The sequence below is a fragment of the Odontesthes bonariensis genome, chromosome 17, assembly GCF_027942865.1.
Source record: "Odontesthes bonariensis isolate fOdoBon6 chromosome 17, fOdoBon6.hap1, whole genome shotgun sequence".
In the NCBI taxonomy this organism is placed as follows: Eukaryota; Metazoa; Chordata; class Actinopteri; order Atheriniformes; family Atherinopsidae; genus Odontesthes; species Odontesthes bonariensis.
The window spans coordinates 15,343,831-15,358,413 of NC_134522.1; the positions used below are offsets into that span (position 1 = coordinate 15,343,831).

Sequence of the window (14,583 nt, forward strand, 5' to 3'; positions counted from 1 at the left end):
AATACAGTTTGATTAGCAGATCATTTGACGAATCAAAACACCATATTGCCCAAATATGGGCGTGGCTCCTCACCTTTTTAGACTTGCATTTTAGCCAATAAGCGCGTTGGTGGGCGGGCAAGCTTACCAACGTCTGTTATGGAAGATGTCAGTCTTTAGAGGAGCAATGATAACTGCGTCAAAGTCAAAAATTCTGAGCCTTGCGAGGTAATGTTAATTTTACGTATATTATAGGTATCGTAATGATCATCTCTGAACAAAATTACTATCTGTTGATAACCGGTGGGAAGTAGAAACAACAGTTATTTAGTTTGCCTTGTAGTTAGCAAGCTAGCTATCAACGCAACTGACAGGCTAACTAGCTAGCACGAAGACTAGTAATGTGGCGAGTTCTTGTGCTATCATGTAAGCAGATCTTTATGTTTTGCAGGGCATCTGTTCTTCTGAACAACCTCACTGTGGCTGAACAATTCCACCGGCTTCCTCAAAACTCCCAGCCCATTTCCAGAGCGGTGCTTCGGTGCTACAGCAGTGCCTCCGCCCAGGAGAAGTCCGGTTTACCGGATACATCTGAGAATAAAGTGTCCCTCACTGACTCCTGCGTGAAGGTTAGCAGATACCCATGATTAATAGGGATAAGAGTTTAAATCACACACGTGATAAATCACACTTATGTAAACGTATTGTTGCTTGTTGAAAATTCTTTTACTAGAGGTATAAGTAAGGTTTACCCCACAAACAAAGTGATAATCCCTTAAAAACAGCAGGTTCATAAAAAATAAACATTGTTACAGTAACACTCTTAAGAGTTTAAAACTCAAAGTTTTGTAACAAAGTGCTAAAACGTCTGATTGATTTATGATTTATATTCATACCAGTTCTCTGGCAGATGCAAAAATGAGTCTCTTGTCAACGGTAAGGAAAGGAAGAAGAAATCTCACATGCTTTTCCTCATTCTGGTCTGGTGTATCTTTGCCAATGTCATTTGCCAGTCTCTGCCAGATTAAACCACCTGTGGCCTTTAAAAGTGCCCAGATACTAACAAAAATACTTTATAATGTAAGAGAACAAGTAATAACGGGATACTTTCTGTTCCAGAAACTGTTCCAAACTGCCTTATATACATAGTTTGTGTCTGTCCTCATATGTAAATTGTTAGTTTTCAACATTTCTTACTAGCCTTTTTAAAACTCTTTACCTATGATATTTAAAATGCAGTCAAAAAAACACAAAGGTGATGTGTTGAAAGGTTATGAGCATTGTTTCTGCTTATCATCCGTCTCACACTATGATTGCATTGTGATTAGTCAACTTGGATTTGTTGCTGTCTACAATGTCATTAAGGACAGTTCACTGAAACCACTGCGTTAAAATCACTTGGAATTCAGCTTCTCTGTCAGTTAATGTGTAAAAGTCTCATGTATCATGTTCCTTCAATCCAGAGACTATCAGAGATCATGGAGAAGGACGAGTACCTGAGAATACATGTGGAGGGAGGAGGCTGCTCCGGGTTCCAGTACAAGTTTTCTATAGATCGTAGCAGAAATGAAGATGACAGGTAAACTCTCAAGTTATTGTTCTATACTGACAGTGTTTGGTCTCTAACTGATTGATCGGTTTATTGACAATTATTCCACCTCTGCATCCATTCTGCTTTGCTTTCAGAGTGTTCGAGCAAGGAGGGGTGGGGATCATCGTGGACCAGGACAGTCTGGAGTTTGTCAAAGGAGCCACTGTGGACTTCAGTCAGGAGCTGATCCGCGCCACCTTCCTGGTGCTGAAAAACCCTCAGGCTGATCATGGCTGCTCCTGTGGCAGCTCCTTCTCTGTCAAACTATGATCTTCAAATCCGTGATATTTCAATACTCTGGTTCAACTGTTTTAATAGGTGCATGTGTACAAATAATCATAATATATCTAGGGATACGAAGGGTAACGCTGTCCAGCTATGGCAGTAACCACGTAGTACAAACACTAAAGGTATACCCAGAAAACTGGTGACTGAGAGTATTGGATCATTTTGGACTATGTTGAGTTTCTATTTAAACTACAGCTAGTGACAGTGAAACTTGTTAATAATCGTTTTCCAGCTTTTTCTCTTTTTGTGTGAAAATAAGGTGAATTGAATGAACAGCAGACGTATTGATTAATCAGTTTGTTATTAGAAGAGAGACATTGATCACAAAAAACAGCTGTACTTTGTGATATAATCCAACAAAACAAAAGTTCTCTTGAAGTGTTTGCGTACTCAGTGTGTAGATTTTCCTTTATATGTAAAATATGTAAATAAGCCACTGCTATAAAGTTCTAAGTCATATTATATCATTTGAAATAAATGGAGTGAGTTTAAAATGCAAATGTTCTTTAATTTCATTGTGTTATATGCAAAGAAAAAAAGTTATTTTAATGTTTTTCTATGTAGTTAATTGCATTACATTAGAATAATATAAGGGCAGACGGTGAGTATTTCTGATTATCTATATTACATATAATATATTATACACTCAGACCTCAAACACAAATGAAGAAACAGAACTGATACGTAGATGTAGGGACTGATATATAAATATAAAAAACATTGCATTCATTTGACTTTTTTCAGAAAAGTAAAACATATTGTCCATTTACACCAACGTGCCTTGCAGGTGATTGGCGGAGACATAGTTACCTGCAAACCTTCATTAAAAAAAAAAAAAAAAAACTTAAATCATGTAAACTCAAAGGCTCATGGATGTCCTTACCAAATAGAGGGGAGTACCTTGCAGTCCTAAAACATGATGCCTGGCCTGCGCCTTTCGTAGTTGTTATTATTAACAGAATCATGGATCGTGACCTTTTATGTCTCCGCTGACGACTTAAAAGTTCAGCCCTCTGCCTGTTTTTCAAAAACCTGCTCTAATCCATACATTTAGTTTGCAGTGCTTTGACATCAATATTTTGGAGTAAAAGAGATTAATATTAGCTAGTTACTTTTTCATAATGCATATTTAACTGTTTCCCGTGCATTAAAGGGAAAATATATGACAAAAACAGTTGTATCGGCTGTTTTAAACCTTGTAACCCTTTTTATAAGGCCCTGTTTTCAAACAGTGAGCTGAAAGCCCCCATGTGGCCTAGTTTTTTTAAATTCTCTAAAGAATTAATGTAAAATCCATTAGACCTTTTATCACATTGCTCCATATCACCAGCTGTACATTGATCCATAGATTCTGAGTGGACTCCGTTGATTGTTTTGACTGTCAAATATTTGATCGTATAGTTTAATATCTGTTCGGTACTTTGCTATTGCAAAATTTTGTCGAAATTATATAAAATTAGTGCTCCTCACTGGGTTGCCCTACAGTGATATCTCTGGTTTCGGCTCAGCCACAGTTACTACTCATCCAGCTCCTCAAACTAGTTGTGGGGATCGTCATCAGCCCTGCGGCCGAATGGTGACCAGCCAAAGTCCGGCCCCCCGCGACCCTGAAATGGATTAAGCAGGTTTACAAAATGGATGGATCAATGAAATATGAGTGGCCAAGTTTGAAGCAAATAGAAACAGGTTGTTACCTGCCAAGAAAGTTAGTTATTGTAGTTTATGTCTTCTGTAAATCTATCTTATACCAAAATCAAAGTACACAGCAACAAATTCATAAGACTTAGAAACAGAGGGGTAACGCAAATAAAGTCACGTTTTTACAGAAACTTTTGAAGTTCACGGTTGCTTTTTTTATTTTATTTTTTATTAAAGTGGAATTTAAGAAACATCTCACAAAAATATACAAAAAGAATATCTACAAATGATATGTACACTGATGAAATGTAAATCAAAATATGCAGCAACGTTTGTTGAGTAGTTAGTCTTAAATACAAGGAAACTGTTTTGCACTTTTTATATTCTCTCTGATAAACATTCCATTTACGCAATATATCTTAATACACAAAACATCACCGTTACGGCTGATAAAAGTCAGACTGTTCATATTCATGGAAACTCAACAATAATATATCATAGCAGCACACCGAAAAAGTGACCGAAAGAACTGCAACAGTGCGTTGAAATAGTAATATAAAGCAGTTTTCTTTGTTTTCTGAGGATTTTGGTTCGGACAGATTGTCTTCCAGTAAGCCATGCATGCCTATTAACCACAAACAAATCCTCAAACAAGTATGCACGTGTTAACATGTCATGAGGGGAACACCGCCGAGGGAGGTTTGAGGTCGACCAGTCAACGACACAATCACGTAACTCATAAATGAACCACTGGGGCAACACAGTGACCAGGTCAGGTGTACAGTGCATAGTATGCTTTGGCATGCTGACATCCGGAACATAACAGTGGATGTTACATTCAGGAGGAAGGCCACAGGATTTGGAGTTACCAGTAAAAATAGAACAAATGACTACATGGTCCAAAAAAGTAAACCAAACGGTACAAAAAGAACCCAAACCCTCAACAGACACTTAGATTAAGGCTAATTCAGTTTGCTACATGTTTAAAAAATGGCATTGTCAGTAACACAACTTCATAGGCCCGCCGAGTGGCAAAATGTACACAGGTAAGCTCATTAAAAAATAGATAAATAATCCATCACAGAATGATATGGACACGTTAGATTTTTTTTTTCTTCTCAGTGATTATATGATGTCACATGAGCAGGGCGGTACGCCCTTCACTTTTTTTCACAATCAGGACTATGATGAAAATGAGCCTTGCACATATGCATGCACCTAGATTTGAGGCAGTAAGTCGAATCGACACTTTAACTCATTATCAAGCTGCCAGGTCTGTCCTCCCACCTCTTCGCTTAAATGCAACCCTTCTTCTTTTTTTTTCTTCTTTATCTGGAGATCCACGATAGGAGGCTCTCTGTGGCAGGGCAGTCCAGATGGGATTCTCAGTGCGGAGCGTGGACGCACCTCCACACGAAGAGGCTAGACAGGACATAAAAGGAAAGAATGCGTCATTTCATGCTGCGGTGTCATGTCACTCGTAAGCGTTGTCATTTGGAGCTTCAATCGTACCTTCTGTCATCTCCGCCGGCGCTGACGACAAAACGGTCTCCGTTTGTGAAGCGTACGTTTGTCAGATGAGCAGAATGGCCCAGAAAGCGTTTGTGTTTGGCCTAAAAACAGATGGCATTCACATCGTACAGGCTAGTGTCTAAACCTTTGTCCATCGTCTCATTTGACTGTTATTACACAATAACAATAAACAACATTCTCGACTGATACGCTAATATAAAATAATAAGAATAAATAAAAGTCTTAGATAAATTGTTACAGAAAGACCAGCAAGCTGACCTTTGATTCAGTTGCCATGGCAACTTTAAAGATAATCTACTTGCTGGAAGAGCCTCTCTGAATCAGCAGTCTGTCGTTAGCTGATGTTAAGCAGGAATTTTGGATGAAAACATCATCTTTTCGTGTATCATAATACATTTTTAACTGCAAATTACAAAAAATATTTTTTACTGTTGGCCCGCCACTTGACAATAGAACTATAAGTAAACTGTGTCACATGTTTTAATACAGATTTTGATTTTCAGTTGCCGCCATCTGTCATCTGCATTTCATTGTGGATATTATAGCTGAATAAATATATTTCAATATCAAATGTAGTGTATAGTAGGATTCCATTATACAAAGTCTGATAAATGATGAATGAGTGGATGAGTTCAATCCTTGTGTGGAGGTGTATTCATGTCTAGATCCTGTCTAGAGAAAGTGCCCTGTCCCTGTATTTCCATTTATTTCTCCTTTTTTGAAGTTCAGGAGGTTTTTGAGCTGCAGCTTTGCGGTCAGTGGATGTGTATCCACCAGCACTACTCACATAATGGCTCCATTGGCAGATCAGCAACATCCCCATAAAAATCTGACAATGTAGCACCTTCCCACAGGCTTGCGCTGAGGTCTGGATGTGTTATTTGAGCCTTGAATCAAATTTTGTATTCAGTATGTTGTATTTCTTTTATTTATTTCTTCTGCAGCCAGTTCCATGTTTCTTGTCGGTAGAGGCGCTGACTTTGTTGACTTTAAAGGACCAGTAGCTAAAAACTGTTGCTTAGTCTGCCTTTGAGATAAACATAATTGTATATTTGCTGGTTGCCATGGTGCATTGATCTTTTTTTTTTCCATCACCTACACAGTGCACACACTCAGGATTGATTGGATCAGTTGTTGCTGTTTTGTTAATACAATCAAGACTGAGAAAACATCAAAGACTAAAGAACATAAAAATACTTAAATGTCATCTGACAAACATTGGGAGACATAAAAAAAAAAATAGCAACAATAGTAAACAATGATACTTACGAACTTCTCCGGGCAGGGAAATTCAAACAGCTTTACCATTCCAAAATCATCGCCTGTGACGATGTTAAGGCCCGAGTGGGACACACAGGCACAGGTGACGTCTGCTTTGTCAGCGTTACGGGACCAGATCCCAACGACCTCGTCCCCAAGGACACTGAATACACACAAAGAGACCATAGTTTTCTTCACTTTCCAACACATGTAATAAGGGCGTAAGTCAGTGCAACCAGTGTGTCTCTCACCTTGTCCAGGTGGCCCAGGTAATCCTGTCAATATGACACTGTTCGGTGATCTGCTTCCCAGACGGCACTTCGTAGACGAGTCGTTTATAAGCACCTGTGGATAACTGTTTCAAAGCTGCGCAGGTTAGAGTGAGTGCACGAGATGTGATGTTTCACTGCTAAGCTGCTCGCAAAGTCTGTACCTGAACATAAGCGCTGTCAGCAGAGAAGTCCATCTGCATAACGAAGCTGGGGATGTCCCGGCAGCAGTTGATGCGGTTCAGCTGTGAGCCGAGCGTCAGGTCGTAGAAGTCGACGGCACATTCGGTGGAGCCGACAGCCAAGTAACAAGAATTTGGACTGAACCTGCGACGGTGAAAAAAAACAAAGCAGCATTTTCTTCCCAAATTTGGTTGATAAATATCAATTTGGATGTTGCGTCTGACTGAGAATGCTTTGTGCACATTATTCAGTGTGTTTTAAGGTAAATTAGGAAAACATGTCACCATAACAGATAATATTTTACATACAACTGGAAAAATACGAACAGAACAATATTAAAGATGAACAATCACCATCCTGATGTTTATCATCACAAGTGTGTTTGGACTGATGACCAATGTCGGTACATATTTTTCTTGCTATTTTGGCCTTCGGTCAACGTCATGCAGTTTTTTTTTCACTTCACAAAACAATACTAATAATAACAGAACTGGCTAAGAGGCTTATCAGAATGAGCTCCTTCCTAGATTACTACAAGAAAGAACAGTATCTCCACAGATCATGAAACTCAACCCCGCCTTCTCCACTGCCTTTACCTAATATCTTGAATCGGAGAGCGTCGGTCCCTTTTCTTGCCCCAGATTTTGAGTGAGGCCACAAGAAGGATAATAAACTCTCCGTTCTTCATGCCTATGGCAACCATGTCTCCTTCAGGACTGTAGCTGATGGCGTGCGCCGGGTGACCCAGGTTCACCTTATTTAGCATCTTCTGTTTCCCCAGAAGGCAAACAAAGAACACACGCTTAGACATTTTCTGGTTGACTTAATGACGTTGTGCTGTGACAACCTGAGATTCTGACCTTTTCTGGGATGTCCCACAGACGGACAGTGCCGTCCTCTGCAGCGGACAGAAATACGTCTCTGGAGGGATGAGTCCCCAAACCCCATATAGGTCCGTCCATGTGTCCGTTCACCAGGATGTTGCAGGCTGCGTTCTTCTCTCCCACTTCAATGATCTCCGCGTTCCTGGTGCCAACGAGGATTTTACCCTGCCACAGCACGGAATAAGAAGCGTGTCAGAATGCAGGAGATTAAGTCTGGGTAACTTTATTACATCTCGTTGTAAATTACCTTCCCTCTGCATACAGAGCGAACACAGTCTATGATCTGTCCAGTTTCTAATCGAAAGGCTCGGCAGCGCTTCAGCTCCTGGTCCCAGAGCTTTAGAGCGCCGCCTTCCTTTGACCTGTTAAGACAACAAAGGCAGTTTCATCCCTCAGCTGACGGAAATCACAGGTTAAACTCGATCTTGCTGAAAAGTTAACGTAACATACTCATTTAACAACAAAGCACTTACGGTCTTTCTTTGCCTCCTGTGACGATGAGGCCGTCTCTCAGTGTGGTGTACATAGTGAACACAGGGCCCGTGTGAGCTTTGGCCACTATTCTTACTAGAATGTGTTCCTTCCAAACACACACATCCCCACTTATGGTACCTGTAAATGTCAAGTTATTCTGAAAAGAAAACAAATCTGCACTAATCTAGTGGCCTAAGAGCACAGCGAGCAATGCACAAACAAGTCACAGCACATTTAAGCACACAATATTGGATCTGTTGAGCTTTACATTTTAGCAGATTTAACATATGATGAAAATGCAGTTCATAGTATGAATCAATAGCACTTAAGATTTTATGAAACAATGACATTGTAGAAGTTAATTGTAGAATTCACTTACAGCTCCAAATGCTACAGACAGCATGGTTTGCATCCGGGCGTCCTCTATGGTACTCAGCACACCTTTCTTGCAAAGCAAAGCTCGACCAGCTAAAGTCCAGAAACGCACATGCTTGATGCCCACAGACACAAAGGTTGTGTCAGAGTCGGGTCGAAACTCAGCCACAAAGATCCTCTGACTGTGACCTATCCGACTGGCAACTTTGGCACCTGAGAAACAATGCAGAGAGCAGTAAAGGTTGTAGTTAAACACCAGTGAAAGAAAAAAAAAAGGGGGTGGGGAGGGTTCCTTTTCATCACCTTCTTGCCACTTCCAGATGGTGATGGTATGTTCGGGGTCCAGACCAACAGACAGCAGGAGTTTTCCTGTGGCACTGAAGCTGACAGAGCAAACTCCGCCAGAGTGGAAACAGCGCAGCACTGACAGTGTCTGTTTGGTCATGGCGTCCCACACATGGATTGAAGGAGAAGTGGCTGAGGGGCAGAACAGATAATCAGCACATCATTTTTCTTTGCAAAATTACAGCATGTTTCTTAAGTTCAACTGAAATTTGTGAAGTGTAATTTTCAAGAATGTTGCCAAAAGGTTGGTAATATCTGTATATTTCTCTAACTTCTATATTCAACATTAACAAAACTGGCCACTAGATGGCAGTAATCTAACACACTTGGCCAATACGCTTTCTTTGAACAATAACTCCATAGTTTCTGACAATTTTTTAAAAGTTTTTACCTGACATGTCGCCAGTATCACCTGTAAAGCAAGAAAATCCAGTTTATTGACAAAACCAAACAGTTTTTGAAGATTTTTTTTCGTTTCTTTTGGCAAAAGTGGTATTTGCCACTCGGTGGTAATTTGAAATAAACACATGATGCAACGTTTCTTTCAATCACTGTTTTACAGGATTGTCTTTTGAATCATGTTAAAATTTGTATTAAAATGCCTTACTCATTAATGAAATAGTTTTTTTGTTTACTTGTGTCTCTGTAGTGGAGGTAAGCTTGTCAGCAGTGTACAATAATCCTCTTGTTCAGTGCACAACTTCTCACAAACATACCTACTTGGCCAGTTGCCACCACGTTGGGGAATTTGGGGTGTTGATTGATTGTCAGGCACAGAATGTCGTCACTGTGTTCGACATAGAAACTTTGGCAGGCTGAAAGAAAACACACGCAAACACTAAAATAATGTCTGTCATGTTTGCTCTTCAGATAGCGAACAATATTATTCTAAGCTTCTACTTACAGGTCGTCAAGTTGAGGATGATACCGACTGAGGCAGTGTGGTAGATGATGTCCGCCCCCTCATTCAGGTAGTGCACATTATTGCGGCAGTCATTGCCACGGTAACCAAACACCAGCTCAAGCACCAAGTCCTGCGGGAGAGTCGCAAGAAGATGGTCTGAAAGTCAGAAAGGTTAACTCCATGACAACAAGATGCTCAGAGCCAGCTGCCAGCTGAAGAACATTAAGATTCGATTGCGGCATCATCACAGTCCCCCGAGAGGATGTCAGGACAGAGAAGGAGCCGCTCCAGCTGAAATAATCGCATTAGAAACTTTGAATCATCTGCTTCTCTGACATTGACCAGCCTCCGTTTTCTTACATGCATTTCGTCCTCTGTATATTTGTTTTAGTCTCTTGCGTTTCGTGAGGATGAGAGGACGTGTTACCTCAATAGGTCTCTTCTTCTTGCCAACATTGTTAGTCTGCAGCTTCTCTGGCTGTGGCAGCGCTCTGCTGACAGGAGGCCTGGAAAAGACAACTGGGATGAGGGGGTTGCAGCACCACAACTCCTAAAGTGTTTGAGCGTCTAAGAGGTAATACATTAATGAACCCTTGTAAAACTAAAACTAAAAGTTTGAGTTCAACCTAAACTCATTCTCACATATCTCTACTCGTATTCAATGTTAACTATGGATCATAAGTAATTGCAGAAAAAAAAATCTAGGCTGACATTTCAAAAGAATCCAAGAAAGGTTATTTTACTCATCAACTCAACTAACTAAATAACAGCTTTCACCAAGTTCACAAACAAGGTCCATAATTACTTGGAAAGTTATCAACAGTAAGAGTGTAAATACGAGTGTACGGAGCGACATTTGACTCCTTTTTTCACAGTTGAGCTATTGTGTGAAACCTAAAAGATGCAAATAAACACAACTAATCCTTCATGGTTTATCTGAATATGTGTTCGAAACCATAAAATAAATAGTGGGGAAAATAAAATTTAGAATAGCAACGGAGTAAGGAGCTTACCTCGACCCTCTTCAAGGCGGCAACAACAGAGAAAAAAAACAAGAATTAGAGAAAAAGAAAATTCCCACAGCGCTCACTGATGCTCGTCGTAGACACATGTAACACAAGACCTCAGCTACTGAGGACATACAGTCAGACACAAGTCAGCGCCACCGCGTAACCATGACAACCAGCCCATCTCTATGACAACTGCTGCCCAGAACATTCTATGCGGTTGATTGCATCATTTTAAAAAAAAAATCGAATCTTGACATCAATCAGTACGAAAAAAAGTCTGTGACACAGTCAAGATGTATTATTACAGAGAAAAATGTCAGAAAATAGAAACAATCGTTATTTTAAAAGGAACTAGTAACTTGTATGAATTATTATTTCTTCTGATTGAAGATGTGGGGTTCAGTCTTTTCAATCGCACTGTTTCCCCCGAGTCCTTTACCATTAAAACCACCTGAAGGGCAATCAATTCAGACTCTGTGGTGCCAGATAATTTAAGTGGACATTAAGTAGATCAGAGAGTAAGTAAATCGTTTTAATATCTTATAGATCATCCAGGCCACAAACTTTGAAAACCTGCTTGAACTACGTTAGTGTTGTTTAACTTTTTACAGTAACTATACAATTTTTTGTTTACTGTGTGTCTTCCTCTTTTTATTTTCTCTAGCAAGATCAGCGTACATGACAACAAGAACTTACCTCACCACCCCTTGTCTTCATGTGGAATAAAAGAGCAGGATAATGAGAGATGGACAGCCATTAAAGGAAAGAAGAAGAGCAGAAAAGGCGGAATTATTTCAAAAGGGCAGCGACAGGACGGATTTTCACGCAGGAAAAGAAATGTCTGAAGAAGGCAGGTTAGGCTTCTTCTTCTTGACACATATTGGTGTTAATGTATACTGCTCAGGATCGTCCCTCTGAGCAGCTGGGAAGCTGCATCACGGTTTAAACGGCAAATACCTTTCGTCGACGGAGGGCTCCTTCAGCTGCAGGTGGGGCTTCACTCCGCTCATTGGTCGCATGTTGGTGGATAAGGCCTTGATGGTGTAGCTGATCTCGTTCTCCCGTGTCACATCGCTGTCGTAACCTAGTGGATGACAGAAGTGATGATTTCCATGCTTCTATAAAACGTTCTGAAGAGTAAAACCTGAGAAGTTCATCTCTTGCCTCCATCATCTTCGCTTTCAATATCCGACTCCTCGCTGTCGCACAGTTTGAATTCCCGAAGGCTCTCGGACTCATGGGCCCAGATCATGAGGCACGTGTCAGTCCCACCCACTGTCACCAAGAGGCTGTCGTCGTGGGTCCATCGCACATTAGTAACATGTGTGCTATGGGCCACGTAGCGTTTGAACTTTGCATACTTTCCCTGAGAGGGAAGAACAAGATCTATTAATACTTGTGATAATAACCCAGTTTAATTCTGTGTTATTATCAAAAGTATTAATTCGCAGAAACATTCGCAGAAATCTCAAACTTTTCATTGAATTGGGAGATTTGCTAACACGATAACACAATAATGAAGCCTTACCTTGACAGGGTATCTGAAGAGCTTAATGTATCCAAGGTCATCACCTGTTGCTAGCACCCTCCTGTCATAACTAAGGCAGGCAGCAGTAACCTCAGTGACCTCACTGATCACAGGCCAGACGCCCTCAACGGACGTCCCAAGGACACATGTCCATGTGCTCCAGTCAATCTTCTCCACCTGAACCAAGTCAGTAAGTAAAGATTTACTGATGAAACCATTTACGAACTGATTCAAAAGAAAAGCATTGAATGGCAAACAAACTTAACAGCAACCTAACATTTCAGCAAAGTACCAAATGTTACATTAAACTCATAGGCAGCAGCATTTTTCTGCAGTACGAGCTGTTGATCACTGGCTGAGGCAGAAGTCGGAAGAATTACAACAAACTGGATGGAAAGGTTTCAAAAGATGAAATGTGTCTGACCCTGGAAAAAAGATGTGACACCCAAACAACACATTAGAGATTAAACAAATAGTTCCAACATTCACTATCATGCTGACACTTGGATGATAGGACGTTTATCGCTGTCATGTCTGCCTGCTAAATACAAGGTCATGACTACTGGATGTTTCCCAAAGAGCCAAACTGAAAATTCAGTGTTGATGTCTCATTGAAAGCTCTTTTTCCTTCCCTCTCAAACCCATTTGTTTGCTTGTTTTTATGATTTGCTGTACGAATACACAGTACGAATACACGTGTAACAAGAAATTGTGCTTTCTCAGAGCACTTTCAGCCAAAGGTGAATCATGCCCTCATCCCTTCCATTATCAGTAATATAAGCATTAAAATGTGACATACACATGTTAGCTAAATGATTAATGAACAGGGTTGTAAGTATTCCTGAGAAATTTGATGTGAACATTCAATCAATGTCTTCAGGAAAAAGAAAAACTTCCAATGCAAACATATTCTGGTCTATTTTGGTTTCACCAATGAACCCAGTATTTCTTATAATGTATTTTCAACTGAAAATACTAATCTAACCAGGTGCTGGATCCTGGTTCTTAAAGAAAAGGGATGTTTGCATTATATCTTAACATAAAGGGGAAATCTTACATCAAAAAGACAAACTTAAGCAATAGAAAAATAACAACACAAAGCATAGATGTCTACACCAACCGCCTCAGTAACCGTTACTGATACTTGTCAATATGAAGATGAAAACAACCTGAGCCAACTGAAAACAAAACCACATAAGATGAGACACAGTCTTAACCTGTCAATGTGCAGCATGTATTAAATACACAAAAACTGTGTGATGAATGCAAGTAAAATACAAAGACAAATGCCAGACAAAGACATGTGAACTTCACTGAGACGGAACACAACATTATCTATAAATCCTGACCCTTATTTTCTGAACGCTCCTCTCTGCTACATGCCCTCGCAAGGTGCCTGACTGCCATAATGTATCAAAGCGACCATAAACACCAGCCCACTTGCACCGCCCAAATTAGACTGATGCTGGTGAAAAGTGGGCCGTGTTAATGCTTTACTGCCCTTCCCCGAGTCTGCGCTGATCCCGAGGGGAAAATGTGGGCTAGTGCCGCCACAACGGCGGCTGCTCCTGTGCTTTCTCTCCCTGCTTACCTCTGTAGCCGGGATGGTCTGTCTCTTCCCACGCGGAGCTTCGAAAAAAAACTGTTCTTTTGCCACTGTATTGACTTGGAGTAGCTTTCCTGCGAATGAATCAGCCCAGTGGGTTTTAGTGTGGTGGAAAAAGATTTCGGCCTTATCCGTAATTCCTTAATAAACAAAGTGATAAAAAATAATTGTACTTAAGGAAGCAGGTTTACCTCTCTTGTCCCAGTCCAGATGAGTGATGTAATTGAGGCATCCTTTGCACACTCCCACCCGTTTGCTGCTCATTACATTGTAAATATCCACAAAACTGTCCCCTGAGGCTACTGCGAGGTACTTCCCAGCTCCTGAGCCAACAAGAGAGGATAAAGCATCAGTTATTCAGCAGTACATCTTTGGTCACCAACAGATGAATTACTTCATATTGACTCAGGTGATCCCTTGACTTTTCAGCCATGCCAGCAGAAGAACAAAGAGGAGTATATCAATCTGCTTAATGAACTTACACAAAACTCCCTACAAAATACAGCCTAATGAATAAGAAGCATAAACGTGACAGCAGTAAAGCATATGATCCTTTGAATTTAACTCATTCCAAGAATATCAAAACTCACTTTCTATACAGAGACTTTAACTCAAAGAAGAATGCTCTCAGTAATGAGAGGTGTTCATAGGTGTTAGGTGGAGAAACAGGATCCCTCTCATTGTAGATTAAGGTTAAGTGTCCGGGCGCAACAGAG

At 40.4% G+C, this 14,583-nt stretch overlaps 2 protein-coding genes across 2 annotated transcripts in view; one reads left to right on the top strand and one right to left on the bottom strand.

Annotated features, from left to right (window-relative positions):
- The first annotated feature begins 106 nt into the window (after window positions 1-106).
- isca2 (iron-sulfur cluster assembly 2) lies at window positions 107-2,358 on the top strand. The gene is made up of 4 exons (XM_075447556.1): window positions 107-207; window positions 431-608; window positions 1,443-1,558; window positions 1,666-2,358. The coding sequence occupies exons 1-4, from the start codon at window positions 146-148 to the stop codon at window positions 1,838-1,840; spliced, it is 531 nt and encodes a 176-aa protein (XP_075303671.1). The 5' UTR covers window positions 107-145; the 3' UTR covers window positions 1,841-2,358.
- A 1,380-nt stretch (window positions 2,359-3,738) lies between these two features.
- The window catches only part of eml5 (EMAP like 5), a 38,056-nt gene continuing 27,211 nt past the window's right edge, over window positions 3,739-14,583 (bottom strand). The window contains exons 23-44 of the mRNA XM_075447668.1: window positions 14,059-14,190; window positions 13,853-13,941; window positions 12,262-12,438; window positions 11,898-12,099; window positions 11,691-11,817; window positions 11,430-11,444; window positions 10,737-10,745; window positions 10,151-10,229; window positions 9,724-9,853; window positions 9,536-9,634; window positions 9,211-9,231; window positions 8,778-8,951; window positions 8,479-8,687; window positions 8,099-8,256; window positions 7,873-7,987; window positions 7,602-7,790; window positions 7,338-7,510; window positions 6,723-6,885; window positions 6,541-6,644; window positions 6,299-6,452; window positions 5,009-5,109; window positions 3,739-4,918 (exon numbers count right to left, since the gene is read on the bottom strand). Of these exons, the coding sequence (XP_075303783.1) occupies window positions 4,882-4,918; window positions 5,009-5,109; window positions 6,299-6,452; window positions 6,541-6,644; window positions 6,723-6,885; window positions 7,338-7,510; window positions 7,602-7,790; window positions 7,873-7,987; window positions 8,099-8,256; window positions 8,479-8,687; window positions 8,778-8,951; window positions 9,211-9,231; window positions 9,536-9,634; window positions 9,724-9,853; window positions 10,151-10,229; window positions 10,737-10,745; window positions 11,430-11,444; window positions 11,691-11,817; window positions 11,898-12,099; window positions 12,262-12,438; window positions 13,853-13,941; window positions 14,059-14,190 (2,657 nt within the window). The 3' untranslated portion in view covers window positions 3,739-4,881. The remainder of the gene's footprint in view (window positions 4,919-5,008; window positions 5,110-6,298; window positions 6,453-6,540; window positions 6,645-6,722; window positions 6,886-7,337; window positions 7,511-7,601; window positions 7,791-7,872; window positions 7,988-8,098; window positions 8,257-8,478; window positions 8,688-8,777; window positions 8,952-9,210; window positions 9,232-9,535; window positions 9,635-9,723; window positions 9,854-10,150; window positions 10,230-10,736; window positions 10,746-11,429; window positions 11,445-11,690; window positions 11,818-11,897; window positions 12,100-12,261; window positions 12,439-13,852; window positions 13,942-14,058; window positions 14,191-14,583) is intronic.

Excerpts from the sequence above, each read along its gene's own strand:
- isca2 (XM_075447556.1), top strand. The coding sequence starts at position 146 with ATGTCAGTCTTTAGAGGAGCAATGATAACTGCGTCAAAGTCAAAAATT. Across the intron at positions 208-430 it reads AAAATTCTGAGCCTTGCGAG|GGCATCTGTTCTTCTGAACA; the intron begins GTAATGTTAATT and ends TATGTTTTGCAG. Across the intron at positions 609-1,442 it reads TCACTGACTCCTGCGTGAAG|AGACTATCAGAGATCATGGA; the intron begins GTTAGCAGATAC and ends CCTTCAATCCAG.